At 60.5% G+C, this 13,622-nt stretch overlaps 3 protein-coding genes across 3 annotated transcripts; all 3 read right to left on the minus strand.

Moving 5' to 3' along the window:
* Nucleotides 1-456: 456 nt before the first annotated feature.
* LOC136140417 (metallothionein-1E-like) lies at nucleotides 457-1,942 on the minus strand. Its single transcript, XM_065898517.1, has 3 exons — nucleotides 1,915-1,942; nucleotides 1,263-1,328; nucleotides 457-548 (listed from the first exon to the last, which is right to left on the minus strand). The coding sequence occupies exons 1-3, from the start codon at nucleotides 1,940-1,942 to the stop codon at nucleotides 457-459; spliced, it is 186 nt and encodes a 61-aa protein (XP_065754589.1).
* Nucleotides 1,943-5,855: 3,913 nt separating this feature from the next.
* LOC136140419 (metallothionein-1E-like) lies at nucleotides 5,856-7,341 on the minus strand. Its single transcript, XM_065898518.1, has 3 exons — nucleotides 7,314-7,341; nucleotides 6,662-6,727; nucleotides 5,856-5,947 (listed from the first exon to the last, which is right to left on the minus strand). The coding sequence occupies exons 1-3, from the start codon at nucleotides 7,339-7,341 to the stop codon at nucleotides 5,856-5,858; spliced, it is 186 nt and encodes a 61-aa protein (XP_065754590.1).
* Nucleotides 7,342-11,247: 3,906 nt separating this feature from the next.
* On the minus strand, nucleotides 11,248-12,737 carry LOC136140416 (metallothionein-1E-like). The gene is made up of 3 exons (XM_065898516.1): nucleotides 12,710-12,737; nucleotides 12,054-12,119; nucleotides 11,248-11,339 (listed from the first exon to the last, which is right to left on the minus strand). Exons 1-3 carry the CDS (start codon nucleotides 12,735-12,737, stop codon nucleotides 11,248-11,250), a joined length of 186 nt encoding a protein of 61 aa, XP_065754588.1.
* Nucleotides 12,738-13,622: the final 885 nt, after the last annotated feature.

Genomic DNA, 13,622 nt, shown 5'->3' on the forward strand with positions numbered 1-13,622 from the left:
TCTGCAACCCCTACTCCTAAGGGCAGTAGAGGGAGTGTGTCCCCTGTGTGTCCAATGCCCTATGTCATCGGGCGAGGGTATCCTGTGGAGCTGAGAAACGGGAGCTCCAATTAACCTAAGCGGCTAAGGGGCTCAGTGTGTGTGTGTGTGTGTGTGTGTGTGTGTGTGTGTGTGTGTGTGTTGGGGGTGTGGGGTGTGCCGGGGTACTCTCTGGTCCAGAGCCGAGGTCTCCGCACGTCCAGCCCAGTTCCCCACGCCAGCCCTGATGGGCACGGAGTCTCTTTGTCCAAGACAGACCAAGGAAGACAGAGCCAGAATAAAGTCAACAGCTTTTATTACAACTCACATATTTCATAGAAAAAGGAATGTAGCGTCAGGTCCGGTTGTGTGAAAAACGGTCCAATGCAGGTTTGTCCTGCTTGCTCTGTTGACACCCGGGGCAGGCTCTCCGCGACATCAGGCACAGCAGCTGCACTTGTCCGAGGCCCCTTTGCAGACGCAGCCCTGGGCACACTTGGCGCAGCCCACGGGGCAGCAGGAGCAGCGGCCTGGGGAGGCAAGGGCAGCGTGCAGTCGGACCACGCGTTGTCCGGAACCACCCTTCCCAGCAGCAGGCCTGGCCCCAGCCGCCCTCAGGCCCAGACCCTGAGTTTACGATGGTGTCCTCTGTCCTGAGGTAATTGCTCTCACACACTAGGTTCAGGTTGCCCGGCCCATCTGCGCCCAGGACAGGGCACACGGCGCCTTTGGAGAGGCAGTGAGCAGGGCCTCTGGGGACAAGAGAAAGCCAGCCCCCAGCACCACCAGTGATGTGAGCCAAGTCCTCAGGATCAAAGTGGAGGCAAAGCCCTCACAGAGCAGCTCCCGCTCGGGATAGGGAAGCTCTGGGCTGCTTCGACAGGAAGGGGCTGCACCAGGTCCGAGAAGCCACGCACGGCCACTGGTTCATGTCCCTAAAGTGCTTCGGTCCCTGAGAGGATTCAGAAGCGTGACTCAGGAGGCAGGAGGACTAGTTCTAGTGACAGGTCTGAGGTGGTTTGTTGGTGACCCGTCTGGGCCTCAGTCTCCCTGTTCTCTAGTGCGCGCCTGGGTCTCGGTCATGCCGAAGGTGATTCCAGCTCTGATTGTGAATCCCTTCCTGGTGAGGGGGGGTGCCGGGAAGTTTGGTCACTGTCCTGCTCCTGCCTGCCCGCTGAGCTCTGGGCTCCCTCCTCGCACTCAGCCCAGACCCCGCATTCCCAGAGAAGGCCCCGCACACTCACTCTTCTTGCAGGAGGTGCATCTGCAGGCTTTGCAGGTGCAGGAGCCAGCGCAGCCGCAGGAGCCGCCTGCCGGGAAGGGAAAGGCCAGCAGTGAGCGGGGACAGGGATGCAGGAGCTACAGCAGACGGTCAGCGATGCCTCCCTGAGCCCTCCTCCTCTGTCAGGACCCAGCCCTGGGAGCTCGTGTCCACTCAGGCGGATAGAGAAGCCCCACGTCCTCTCTTCTGGTCCAAGGAGAGTAGGTCCCCTCCTGATGGGACTCCACAGGGAAGGTCCCGGGCTCCAGACCCAGCCCAGGCCGAATGGGGCTGGGGGCTGGAGGCCGGGGCCCATGGCCTGAACCCCAAAGAGGCAGCGTCCGCTCCTCCCATCAAGTCCTGGCAGCTCCGAGGCCTCCTCCAGACACTGGGTCCCGGTCTAGCAATCCCCTGGCCTGCTGGGTGACCTCAAGAAGGACAGCCTGGAGCCTCCGTGCCCTCAGTGTCAACAGAGAGGCAAAGGGAGACTGACGTGCCCTCAGGAGCCTGGCTACCAAGAAAGCCCTGGACCCGTGACAGGAGTCCTCCCGAGCTCAAACTCAAAGCCCTCCCTTCTCGTCCTGTGCCTGGGAAGGGGGCATCCTAAGGCTCCAAGCCAGGGAGGGCTCCCTTACCAGTGGGGCAGGAGCACTTGGGGTCCATCTGGAGGAGCAGTGAGGCCCGAGGTCCAAAGCAAGGGGCGAAGCCGCTTCAGGGGTCCGGTGGGGGCCGTGTGGGAGCGAGGAGCCCGGGGGCTCAGTTATAGGCCGAGGAGGCGGCCCGGGCGCAGAGGCCCCGTCCCCGCCTTGCGCCCGCCCCGCGGATCCGCGCCGGCGCCGCCCTCCGCGCCCTGGGCCGGGCCGTGAGCAACAGGCGGGGCGGAGCGCACGATTCCACCTCGGTGCCGGCCGGAGCGGAGGGACCGGGTGCCGTGCGGTAAGCGGTGTCCCAGCCCCCTGGCCGCCCCTTCCCAATGTGCCCGACGGGAGCAGCCACCGTGTTGGCGGGTTGTGCAGGAATCCGGCTCCCGCGTCCTCCGGCCTTCCCCGCCCCAGGCCCCGCCGCCGCCGGCCTCCGGGTCGCCGTTTCCTGCAGCCTGAGAACAGCCCCCGCCTCCCTCTCGTGTCCCCTGGCTTGGCTGGAGCCGGGGAGCGCTGTCAGAGAGCGCAGGCGGATGTGACCCTCACCACCGTTTCGCCGACCCCATGTGTCCCCAGGCGTTGCCACCACGGTCCTTTGGAAGCATTTTTCCGGTACCGCCTCCTGTAACCGCAGCGCGGTGAACATTGGCTTCAGCCGCGAGTCGCCACTTGTGTTTTCCTTTCCTGGAGGGGTCCTGGCTCATTTCTCCGGGGGCTTCTTTGCCTAAACTTTCCAGGGGCGCTCCTCACTGTAGCCGGCCCACCCCCACGCCAGGGTGGAGGTTCCCTAGCCATGGGACGCTTCCCCAGGGGCGGCATCATTGTAGGTGACAGGCAGACCTGGCGTTGAATAACAAAGCGAGACGAGTGCATAGTTCCCTTTGAGTAGTCCTGACAGTTATTCACCGTGGAGTCCATGCCAAGCCTTGTTAGTCACTTTTGCTCTTTGAGTTGTCACACCAACCGGGAAGGGAGACGGCAGTCAGGAGCCCGTTTCCCAAAGGCCAAAGTACCTACGGTACAAGGAGGCTGCTGAGGCAGGCACACAGTGCTGGGGAGTGGTGCCCTGCTTCTGTGTTTTTGTCGCTTCGCAGCTGAAAGAGGGAGTCAGTGAGAAAGCTCCCCTTTGGCCCAGAGCTGTGTCCTCAGCCCGTCTCCACCACGTCCAGCTCAATCCTGGGGGCGACCAAGGTGACCCAGTAGGAGCGTATTTATGATTCTGTGGCTACCTTCTGACTCTCTCCTTCAGTAGTGTTCAAGAGGTTTTTTTTTTTATTTTTTGGTATAACGTATTTCACAAAATCACTGAAAAGAAAATGGTAAGGAAATCCTGATGCAGGTGACAGCAGAAGTGACAGGATCCTTCTGTGTCTGTGAGGAGGGCACGGACTGTGTCCCTCACGGCTTTCTATCTGTAGTGTGTCAACGGCTCTTTGCGTGAAGGCAGGATAACCCTCTCGGGGGAACTGGTCCCACGCTCACAGGGTTGATGGGGACGGCCCAGAGCACAGAGCTAAACACACCGTCCTTGCTTGCGTGTCTGGAAGGAGAACAATGTCTCCTAGGCTGATGATAGCAAATAAATAAATAGATAAATAAATGAATGGGCGATGTGGTAGATTACTCACTGAGTGCCCAGTGTATTCTGACCTTCTTTGCATGTATTCAGTTCTTTAATCCCGAGAGCCAGACACTATTACTTTGCCCTTTAGGGCACAGGAGACTGAGCCACAGACAGGTTATGTCACGTGGCTATATGTGACACAGATGGGACTGGCCCTCCTGCAGGCTGACTGCAGCCCCGCGCCCAACCGGACACCACGTCATCCCATGAAGGGTGAGAACACTGAGCACCTGGCACAGAGGCAGCAGTGGGAAAGCCCTGAGCCGGCACTCAGAACCCTCCGCACAGCTCTGTGACCTCTTTGGGCTCCAGCCGCCCACCTCTGCAGCCAGGAGCACAGCTGGACTGTCTGCGAAGACCCTTGCAGCCCTGAAAAAGGAGAGGCCGGATTCAGCCTCCCGTGATGTCATAACCGGCACCGTGTGGCCGGGAGGTGAGACAGCTGCAGTGTAGGTTTAGTCCTCTGAGTATAGGCTGTGTGCCCTCGGGTAAGTTGCTTAACCTCTCTGGAGTTGGCACCATCACTCCAGACCACGCAGGTTCACCGAGTCTGTCCAAACGCTGTGGCGGTGACTCGTTGCACGGGGCTTGTTGGAGGACATCCCCACGCCCTCTGGCACTGGATAAGCAAGGTTCCTATCCATCTCTGCCCTCACCGTGAGCTTGCTCGCAAACCAGGGAGCCTTTCTCCAGGAGCTTGTGGGGAGCTCAAGGATTCTCTGTGCACAAATGTCAGTGTGGAGAGGGCGATCGTACAGGACACCGTTCGGGAAGCCCGAGCTAGGAGCCAGGCCACTATCTCGCTTATTGCCCCTCCTTGAAATGAATCTTTTGTATGGAAAGGAGGAAATGAAATCTCAGAGAGTATCAGTGACTTGCCAGGTCAGGAAGTGGCATGGCGGCTGTGAACCTGAGTGCCTGACACCAACGCCCACGCACGCAGCACGGGCCGGCTCCCGAAATGCCCTCTGCACTCGGAGCACCTGTGGCCGATCTTGGTCCTGACTTCTGAGCCACGTGTCTCCTCTTTCTCTCGGAGTGCCCATCAAATAGGAGTTCCCTCCCCAGACCGCCAGGGGGCCCAACACCTGAAATACACTACCTGTTCCCTCAGCACACACTTGTTGCTAATAAACCCCAGCAGGCACCCCACCCCCCCCCGCCCCGCACTGCAGCACCACCGTCACTCTGCAGAGGAACACATGAAGTCCTTCTTCTGAAACCAAGTCTCAGGGAAACAGCTGGGAAATTCCCACCAAATCCAAATCACTTTCTTTCGGGATGTCAGGTAGCCACGGGCTGGGTTTTGAGGGAAGGGAAGATGTCAGCCTGACCTAGGGAGGAACTTGCGAAGATTCAGAGCCAAGCCCCCGCAGGGAGCTGTCACGGGTGCCCGTAGCCCTGGGCAAGCCAAGACTGATGTTCCCTGTGGGGAGGCAGGGGGCAGAGCTGCTCCAGGCGTGTGTGGTCCACACAGTGGGGCATCTGTGAAGTGTTCCCAGGACTCGGGCGCACTTTCAATGTATGAGCAGCATAGGAGAGCGCCCAGTTTTCAGAATTGCTCCTCCACGTGTGAAGGTGGTTTTACGTGTTGCAGGGAGAACTGGGTGTCACATATCGTGTCCTTTGACACGTTTTCTTGGCGATCCTTTTTACTGACCAGGGTTAAAGCTGTGGCAGAAAATACAGAGAGGTCTTTCCAGCGTGTTTTAGACGCAAGCCCCGTGCAGAAGTCACACAAGAGGGGTGTGGGATTCCATCCCCTCTGGGTACTTTCCAGGCTCTCGTCACCGAGGACTGAGTTTGGCAGGGGCCCCCAGAGAAGGAAAACGAGAAATGGACAACTTTCTCTGCAACCCCTACTCCTAAGGGCAGTAGAGGGAGTGTGTCCCCTGTGTGTCCAATGCCCTATGTCATCGGGCGAGGGTATCCTGTGGAGCTGAGAAACGGGAGCTCCAATTAACCTAAGCGGCTAAGGGGCTCAGTGTGTGTGTGTGTGTGTGTGTGTGTGTGTGTGTGTGTGTGTGTGTGTGTGTTGGGGGTGTGGGGTGTGCCGGGGTACTCTCTGGTCCAGAGCCGAGGTCTCCGCACGTCCAGCCCAGTTCCCCACGCCAGCCCTGATGGGCACGGAGTCTCTTTGTCCAAGACAGACCAAGGAAGACAGAGCCAGAATAAAGTCAACAGCTTTTATTACAACTCACATATTTCATAGAAAAAGGAATGTAGCGTCAGGTCCGGTTGTGTGAAAAACGGTCCAATGCAGGTTTGTCCTGCTTGCTCTGTTGACACCCGGGGCAGGCTCTCCGCGACATCAGGCACAGCAGCTGCACTTGTCCGAGGCCCCTTTGCAGACGCAGCCCTGGGCACACTTGGCGCAGCCCACGGGGCAGCAGGAGCAGCGGCCTGGGGAGGCAAGGGCAGCGTGCAGTCGGACCACGCGTTGTCCGGAACCACCCTTCCCAGCAGCAGGCCTGGCCCCAGCCGCCCTCAGGCCCAGACCCTGAGTTTACGATGGTGTCCTCTGTCCTGAGGTAATTGCTCTCACACACTAGGTTCAGGTTGCCCGGCCCATCTGCGCCCAGGACAGGGCACACGGCGCCTTTGGAGAGGCAGTGAGCAGGGCCTCTGGGGACAAGAGAAAGCCAGCCCCCAGCACCACCAGTGATGTGAGCCAAGTCCTCAGGATCAAAGTGGAGGCAAAGCCCTCACAGAGCAGCTCCCGCTCGGGATAGGGAAGCTCTGGGCTGCTTCGACAGGAAGGGGCTGCACCAGGTCCGAGAAGCCACGCACGGCCACTGGTTCATGTCCCTAAAGTGCTTCGGTCCCTGAGAGGATTCAGAAGCGTGACTCAGGAGGCAGGAGGACTAGTTCTAGTGACAGGTCTGAGGTGGTTTGTTGGTGACCCGTCTGGGCCTCAGTCTCCCTGTTCTCTAGTGCGCGCCTGGGTCTCGGTCATGCCGAAGGTGATTCCAGCTCTGATTGTGAATCCCTTCCTGGTGAGGGGGGGTGCCGGGAAGTTTGGTCACTGTCCTGCTCCTGCCTGCCCGCTGAGCTCTGGGCTCCCTCCTCGCACTCAGCCCAGACCCCGCATTCCCAGAGAAGGCCCCGCACACTCACTCTTCTTGCAGGAGGTGCATCTGCAGGCTTTGCAGGTGCAGGAGCCAGCGCAGCCGCAGGAGCCGCCTGCCGGGAAGGGAAAGGCCAGCAGTGAGCGGGGACAGGGATGCAGGAGCTACAGCAGACGGTCAGCGATGCCTCCCTGAGCCCTCCTCCTCTGTCAGGACCCAGCCCTGGGAGCTCGTGTCCACTCAGGCGGATAGAGAAGCCCCACGTCCTCTCTTCTGGTCCAAGGAGAGTAGGTCCCCTCCTGATGGGACTCCACAGGGAAGGTCCCGGGCTCCAGACCCAGCCCAGGCCGAATGGGGCTGGGGGCTGGAGGCCGGGGCCCATGGCCTGAACCCCAAAGAGGCAGCGTCCGCTCCTCCCATCAAGTCCTGGCAGCTCCGAGGCCTCCTCCAGACACTGGGTCCCGGTCTAGCAATCCCCTGGCCTGCTGGGTGACCTCAAGAAGGACAGCCTGGAGCCTCCGTGCCCTCAGTGTCAACAGAGAGGCAAAGGGAGACTGACGTGCCCTCAGGAGCCTGGCTACCAAGAAAGCCCTGGACCCGTGACAGGAGTCCTCCCGAGCTCAAACTCAAAGCCCTCCCTTCTCGTCCTGTGCCTGGGAAGGGGGCATCCTAAGGCTCCAAGCCAGGGAGGGCTCCCTTACCAGTGGGGCAGGAGCACTTGGGGTCCATCTGGAGGAGCAGTGAGGCCCGAGGTCCAAAGCAAGGGGCGAAGCCGCTTCAGGGGTCCGGTGGGGGCCGTGTGGGAGCGAGGAGCCCGGGGGCTCAGTTATAGGCCGAGGAGGCGGCCCGGGCGCAGAGGCCCCGTCCCCGCCTTGCGCCCGCCCCGCGGATCCGCGCCGGCGCCGCCCTCCGCGCCCTGGGCCGGGCCGTGAGCAACAGGCGGGGCGGAGCGCACGATTCCACCTCGGTGCCGGCCGGAGCGGAGGGACCGGGTGCCGTGCGGTAAGCGGTGTCCCAGCCCCCTGGCCGCCCCTTCCCAATGTGCCCGACGGGAGCAGCCACCGTGTTGGCGGGTTGTGCAGGAATCCGGCTCCCGCGTCCTCCGGCCTTCCCCGCCCCAGGCCCCGCCGCCGCCGGCCTCCGGGTCGCCGTTTCCTGCAGCCTGAGAACAGCCCCCGCCTCCCTCTCGTGTCCCCTGGCTTGGCTGGAGCCGGGGAGCGCTGTCAGAGAGCGCAGGCGGATGTGACCCTCACCACCGTTTCGCCGACCCCATGTGTCCCCAGGCGTTGCCACCACGGTCCTTTGGAAGCATTTTTCCGGTACCGCCTCCTGTAACCGCAGCGCGGTGAACATTGGCTTCAGCCGCGAGTCGCCACTTGTGTTTTCCTTTCCTGGAGGGGTCCTGGCTCATTTCTCCGGGGGCTTCTTTGCCTAAACTTTCCAGGGGCGCTCCTCACTGTAGCCGGCCCACCCCCACGCCAGGGTGGAGGTTCCCTAGCCATGGGACGCTTCCCCAGGGGCGGCATCATTGTAGGTGACAGGCAGACCTGGCGTTGAATAACAAAGCGAGACGAGTGCATAGTTCCCTTTGAGTAGTCCTGACAGTTATTCACCGTGGAGTCCATGCCAAGCCTTGTTAGTCACTTTTGCTCTTTGAGTTGTCACACCAACCGGGAAGGGAGACGGCAGTCAGGAGCCCGTTTCCCAAAGGCCAAAGTACCTACGGTACAAGGAGGCTGCTGAGGCAGGCACACAGTGCTGGGGAGTGGTGCCCTGCTTCTGTGTTTTTGTCGCTTCGCAGCTGAAAGAGGGAGTCAGTGAGAAAGCTCCCCTTTGGCCCAGAGCTGTGTCCTCAGCCCGTCTCCACCACGTCCAGCTCAATCCTGGGGGCGACCAAGGTGACCCAGTAGGAGCGTATTTATGATTCTGTGGCTACCTTCTGACTCTCTCCTTCAGTAGTGTTCAAGAGGTTTTTTTTTTTATTTTTTGGTATAACGTATTTCACAAAATCACTGAAAAGAAAATGGTAAGGAAATCCTGATGCAGGTGACAGCAGAAGTGACAGGATCCTTCTGTGTCTGTGAGGAGGGCACGGACTGTGTCCCTCACGGCTTTCTATCTGTAGTGTGTCAACGGCTCTTTGCGTGAAGGCAGGATAACCCTCTCGGGGGAACTGGTCCCACGCTCACAGGGTTGATGGGGACGGCCCAGAGCACAGAGCTAAACACACCGTCCTTGCTTGCGTGTCTGGAAGGAGAACAATGTCTCCTAGGCTGATGATAGCAAATAAATAAATAGATAAATAAATGAATGGGCGATGTGGTAGATTACTCACTGAGTGCCCAGTGTATTCTGACCTTCTTTGCATGTATTCAGTTCTTTAATCCCGAGAGCCAGACACTATTACTTTGCCCTTTAGGGCACAGGAGACTGAGCCACAGACAGGTTATGTCACGTGGCTATATGTGACACAGATGGGACTGGCCCTCCTGCAGGCTGACTGCAGCCCTGCGCCCAACCGGACACCACGTCATCCCATGAAGGGTGAGAACACTGAGCACCTGGCACAGAGGCAGCAGTGGGAAAGCCCTGAGCCGGCACTCAGAACCCTCCGCACAGCTCTGTGACCTCTTTGGGCTCCAGCCGCCCACCTCTGCAGCCAGGAGCACAGCTGGACTGTCTGCGAAGACCCTTGCAGCCCTGAAAAAGGAGAGGCCGGATTCAGCCTCCCGTGATGTCATAACCGGCACCGTGTGGCCGGGAGGTGAGACAGCTGCAGTGTAGGTTTAGTCCTCTGAGTATAGGCTGTGTGCCCTCGGGTAAGTTGCTTAACCTCTCTGGAGTTGGCACCATCACTCCAGACCACGCAGGTTCACCGAGTCTGTCCAAACGCTGTGGCGGTGACTCGTTGCACGGGGCTTGTTGGAGGACATCCCCACGCCCTCTGGCACTGGATAAGCAAGGTTCCTATCCATCTCTGCCCTCACCGTGAGCTTGCTCGCAAACCAGGGAGCCTTTCTCCAGGAGCTTGTGGGGAGCTCAAGGATTCTCTGTGCACAAATGTCAGTGTGGAGAGGGCGATCGTACAGGACACCGTTCGGGAAGCCCGAGCTAGGAGCCAGGCCACTATCTCGCTTATTGCCCCTCCTTGAAATGAATCTTTTGTATGGAAAGGAGGAAATGAAATCTCAGAGAGTATCAGTGACTTGCCAGGTCAGGAAGTGGCATGGCGGCTGTGAACCTGAGTGCCTGACACCAACGCCCACGCACGCAGCACGGGCCGGCTCCCGAAATGCCCTCTGCACTCGGAGCACCTGTGGCCGATCTTGGTCCTGACTTCTGAGCCACGTGTCTCCTCTTTCTCTCGGAGTGCCCATCAAATAGGAGTTCCCTCCCCAGACCGCCAGGGGGCCCAACACCTGAAATACACTACCTGTTCCCTCAGCACACACTTGTTGCTAATAAACCCCAGCAGGCACCCCACCCCCCCCCCTCCCCGCACTGCAGCACCACCGTCACTCTGCAGAGGAACACATGAAGTCCTTCTTCTGAAACCAAGTCTCAGGGAAACAGCTGGGAAATTCCCACCAAATCCAAATCACTTTCTTTCGGGATGTCAGGTAGCCACGGGCTGGGTTTTGAGGGAAGGGAAGATGTCAGCCTGACCTAGGGAGGAACTTGCGAAGATTCAGAGCCAAGCCCCCGCAGGGAGCTGTCACGGGTGCCCGTAGCCCTGGGCAAGCCAAGACTGATGTTCCCTGTGGGGAGGCAGGGGGCAGAGCTGCTCCAGGCGTGTGTGGTCCACACAGTGGGGCATCTGTGAAGTGTTCCCAGGACTCGGGCGCACTTTCAATGTATGAGCAGCATAGGAGAGCGCCCAGTTTTCAGAATTGCTCCTCCACGTGTGAAGGTGGTTTTACGTGTTGCAGGGAGAACTGGGTGTCACATATCGTGTCCTTTGACACGTTTTCTTGGCGATCCTTTTTACTGACCAGGGTTAAAGCTGTGGCAGAAAATACAGAGAGGTCTTTCCAGCGTGTTTTAGACGCAAGCCCCGTGCAGAAGTCACACAAGAGGGGTGTGGGATTCCATCCCCTCTGGGTACTTTCCAGGCTCTCGTCACCGAGGACTGAGTTTGGCAGGGGCCCCCAGAGAAGGAAAACGAGAAATGGACAACTTTCTCTGCAACCCCTACTCCTAAGGGCAGTAGAGGGAGTGTGTCCCCTGTGTGTCCAATGCCCTATGTCATCGGGCGAGGGTATCCTGTGGAGCTGAGAAACGGGAGCTCCAATTAACCTAAGCGGCTAAGGGGCTCAGTGTGTGTGTGTGTGTGTGTGTGTGTGTGTGTGTGTGTGTGTGTTGGGGGTGTGGGGTGTGCCGGGGTACTCTCTGGTCCAGAGCCGAGGTCTCCGCACGTCCAGCCCAGTTCCCCACGCCAGCCCTGATGGGCACGGAGTCTCTTTGTCCAAGACAGACCAAGGAAGACAGAGCCAGAATAAAGTCAACAGCTTTTATTACAACTCACATATTTCATAGAAAAAGGAATGTAGCGTCAGGTCCGGTTGTGTGAAAAACGGTCCAATGCAGGTTTGTCCTGCTTGCTCTGTTGACACCCGGGGCAGGCTCTCCGCGACATCAGGCACAGCAGCTGCACTTGTCCGAGGCCCCTTTGCAGACGCAGCCCTGGGCACACTTGGCGCAGCCCACGGGGCAGCAGGAGCAGCGGCCTGGGGAGGCAAGGGCAGCGTGCAGTCGGACCACGCGTTGTCCGGAACCACCCTTCCCAGCAGCAGGCCTGGCCCCAGCCGCCCTCAGGCCCAGACCCTGAGTTTACGATGGTGTCCTCTGTCCTGAGGTAATTGCTCTCACACACTAGGTTCAGGTTGCCCGGCCCATCTGCGCCCAGGACAGGGCACACGGCGCCTTTGGAGAGGCAGTGAGCAGGGCCTCTGGGGACAAGAGAAAGCCAGCCCCCAGCACCACCAGTGATGTGAGCCAAGTCCTCAGGATCAAAGTGGAGGCAAAGCCCTCACAGAGCAGCTCCCGCTCGGGATAGGGAAGCTCTGGGCTGCTTCGACAGGAAGGGGCTGCACCAGGTCCGAGAAGCCACGCACGGCCACTGGTTCATGTCCCTAAAGTGCTTCGGTCCCTGAGAGGATTCAGAAGCGTGACTCAGGAGGCAGGAGGACTAGTTCTAGTGACAGGTCTGAGGTGGTTTGTTGGTGACCCGTCTGGGCCTCAGTCTCCCTGTTCTCTAGTGCGCGCCTGGGTCTCGGTCATGCCGAAGGTGATTCCAGCTCTGATTGTGAATCCCTTCCTGGTGAGGGGGGGTGCCGGGAAGTTTGGTCACTGTCCTGCTCCTGCCTGCCCGCTGAGCTCTGGGCTCCCTCCTCGCACTCAGCCCAGACCCCGCATTCCCAGAGAAGGCCCCGCACACTCACTCTTCTTGCAGGAGGTGCATCTGCAGGCTTTGCAGGTGCAGGAGCCAGCGCAGCCGCAGGAGCCGCCTGCCGGGAAGGGAAAGGCCAGCAGTGAGCGGGGACAGGGATGCAGGAGCTACAGCAGACGGTCAGCGATGCTGACCGTCCTGAGCCCTCCTCCTCTGTCAGGACCCAGCCCTGGGAGCTCGTGTCCACTCAGGCGGATAGAGAAGCCCCAGCTCCTCTCTTCTGGTCCAAGGAGAGTAGGTCCCCTCCTGATGGGACTCCACAGGGAAGGTCCCGGGCTCCAGACCCAGCCCAGGCCGACTGGGGCTGGGGGCTGGAGGCCGGGGCCCATGGCCTGAACCCCAAAGAGGCAGCGTCCGCTCCTCCCATCAAGTCCTGGCAGCTCCGAGGCCTCCTCCAGACACTGGGTCCCGGTCTAGCAATCCCCTGGCCTGCTGGGTGACCTCAAGAAGGACAGCCTGGAGCCTCCGTGCCCTCAGTGTCAACAGAGAGGCAAAGGGAGACTGACGTGCCCTCAGGAGCCTGGCTACCAAGAAAGCCCTGGACCCGTGACAGGAGTCCTCCCGAGCTCAAACTCAAAGCCCTCCCTTCTCGTCCTGTGCCTGGGAAGGGGGCATCCTAAGGCTCCAAGCCAGGGAGGGCTCCCTTACCAGTGGGGCAGGAGCACTTGGGGTCCATCTGGAGGAGCAGTGAGGCCCGAGGTCCAAAGCAAGGGGCGAAGCCGCTTCAGGGGTCCGGTGGGGGCCGTGTGGGAGCGAGGAGCCCGGGGGCTCAGTTATAGGCCGAGGAGGCGGCCCGGGCGCAGAGGCCCCGTCCCCGCCTTGCGCCCGCCCCGCGGATCCGCGCCGGCGCCGCCCTCCGCGCCCTGGGCCGGGCCGTGAGCAACAGGCGGGGCGGAGCGCACGATTCCACCTCGGTGCCGGCCGGAGCGGAGGGACCGGGTGCCGTGCGGTAAGCGGTGTCCCAGCCCCCTGGCCGCCCCTTCCCAATGTGCCCGACGGGAGCAGCCACCGTGTTGGCGGGTTGTGCAGGAATCCGGCTCCCGCGTCCTCCGGCCTTCCCCGCCCCAGGCCCCGCCGCCGCCGGCCTCCGGGTCGCCGTTTCCTGCAGCCTGAGAACAGCCCCCGCCTCCCTCTCGTGTCCCCTGGCTTGGCTGGAGCCGGGGAGCGCTGTCAGAGAGCGCAGGCGGATGTGACCCTCACCACCGTTTCGCCGACCCCATGTGTCCCCAGGCGTTGCCACCACGGTCCTTTGGAAGCATTTTTCCGGTACCGCCTCCTGTAACCGCAGCGCGGTGAACATTGGCTTCAGCCGCGAGTCGCCACTTGTGTTTTCCTTTCCTGGAGGGGTCCTGGCTCATTTCTCCGGGGGCTTCTTTGCCTAAACTTTCCAGGGGCGCTCCTCACTGTAGCCGGCCCACCCCCACGCCAGGGTGGAGGTTCCCTAGCCATGGGACGCTTCCCCAGGGGCGGCATCATTGTAGGTGACAGGCAGACCTGGCGTTGAATAACAAAGCGAGACGAGTGCATAGTTCCCTTTGAGTAGTCCTGACAGTTATTCACC

This window comes from Phocoena phocoena, chromosome 20 (assembly GCF_963924675.1).
Source record: "Phocoena phocoena chromosome 20, mPhoPho1.1, whole genome shotgun sequence".
In the NCBI taxonomy this organism is placed as follows: domain Eukaryota; kingdom Metazoa; phylum Chordata; class Mammalia; order Artiodactyla; family Phocoenidae; genus Phocoena; species Phocoena phocoena.

Bases quoted from the DNA above. Each gene is read 5' to 3' on its own strand.
- LOC136140417 (XM_065898517.1), bottom strand. From the start codon at position 1,942: ATGGACCCCAAGTGCTCCTGCCCCACTG. The intron at 1,329-1,914 runs GTAAGGGAGCCC...CCTTCCCGGCAG, and splicing joins CAAGTGCTCCTGCCCCACTG to GCGGCTCCTGCGGCTGCGCT. The intron at 549-1,262 runs GTGAGTGTGCGG...TTGCCTCCCCAG, and splicing joins ATGCACCTCCTGCAAGAAGA to GCCGCTGCTCCTGCTGCCCC.
- LOC136140419 (XM_065898518.1), bottom strand. From the start codon at position 7,341: ATGGACCCCAAGTGCTCCTGCCCCACTG. The intron at 6,728-7,313 runs GTAAGGGAGCCC...CCTTCCCGGCAG, and splicing joins CAAGTGCTCCTGCCCCACTG to GCGGCTCCTGCGGCTGCGCT. The intron at 5,948-6,661 runs GTGAGTGTGCGG...TTGCCTCCCCAG, and splicing joins ATGCACCTCCTGCAAGAAGA to GCCGCTGCTCCTGCTGCCCC.
- LOC136140416 (XM_065898516.1), bottom strand. From the start codon at position 12,737: ATGGACCCCAAGTGCTCCTGCCCCACTG. The intron at 12,120-12,709 runs GTAAGGGAGCCC...CCTTCCCGGCAG, and splicing joins CAAGTGCTCCTGCCCCACTG to GCGGCTCCTGCGGCTGCGCT. The intron at 11,340-12,053 runs GTGAGTGTGCGG...TTGCCTCCCCAG, and splicing joins ATGCACCTCCTGCAAGAAGA to GCCGCTGCTCCTGCTGCCCC.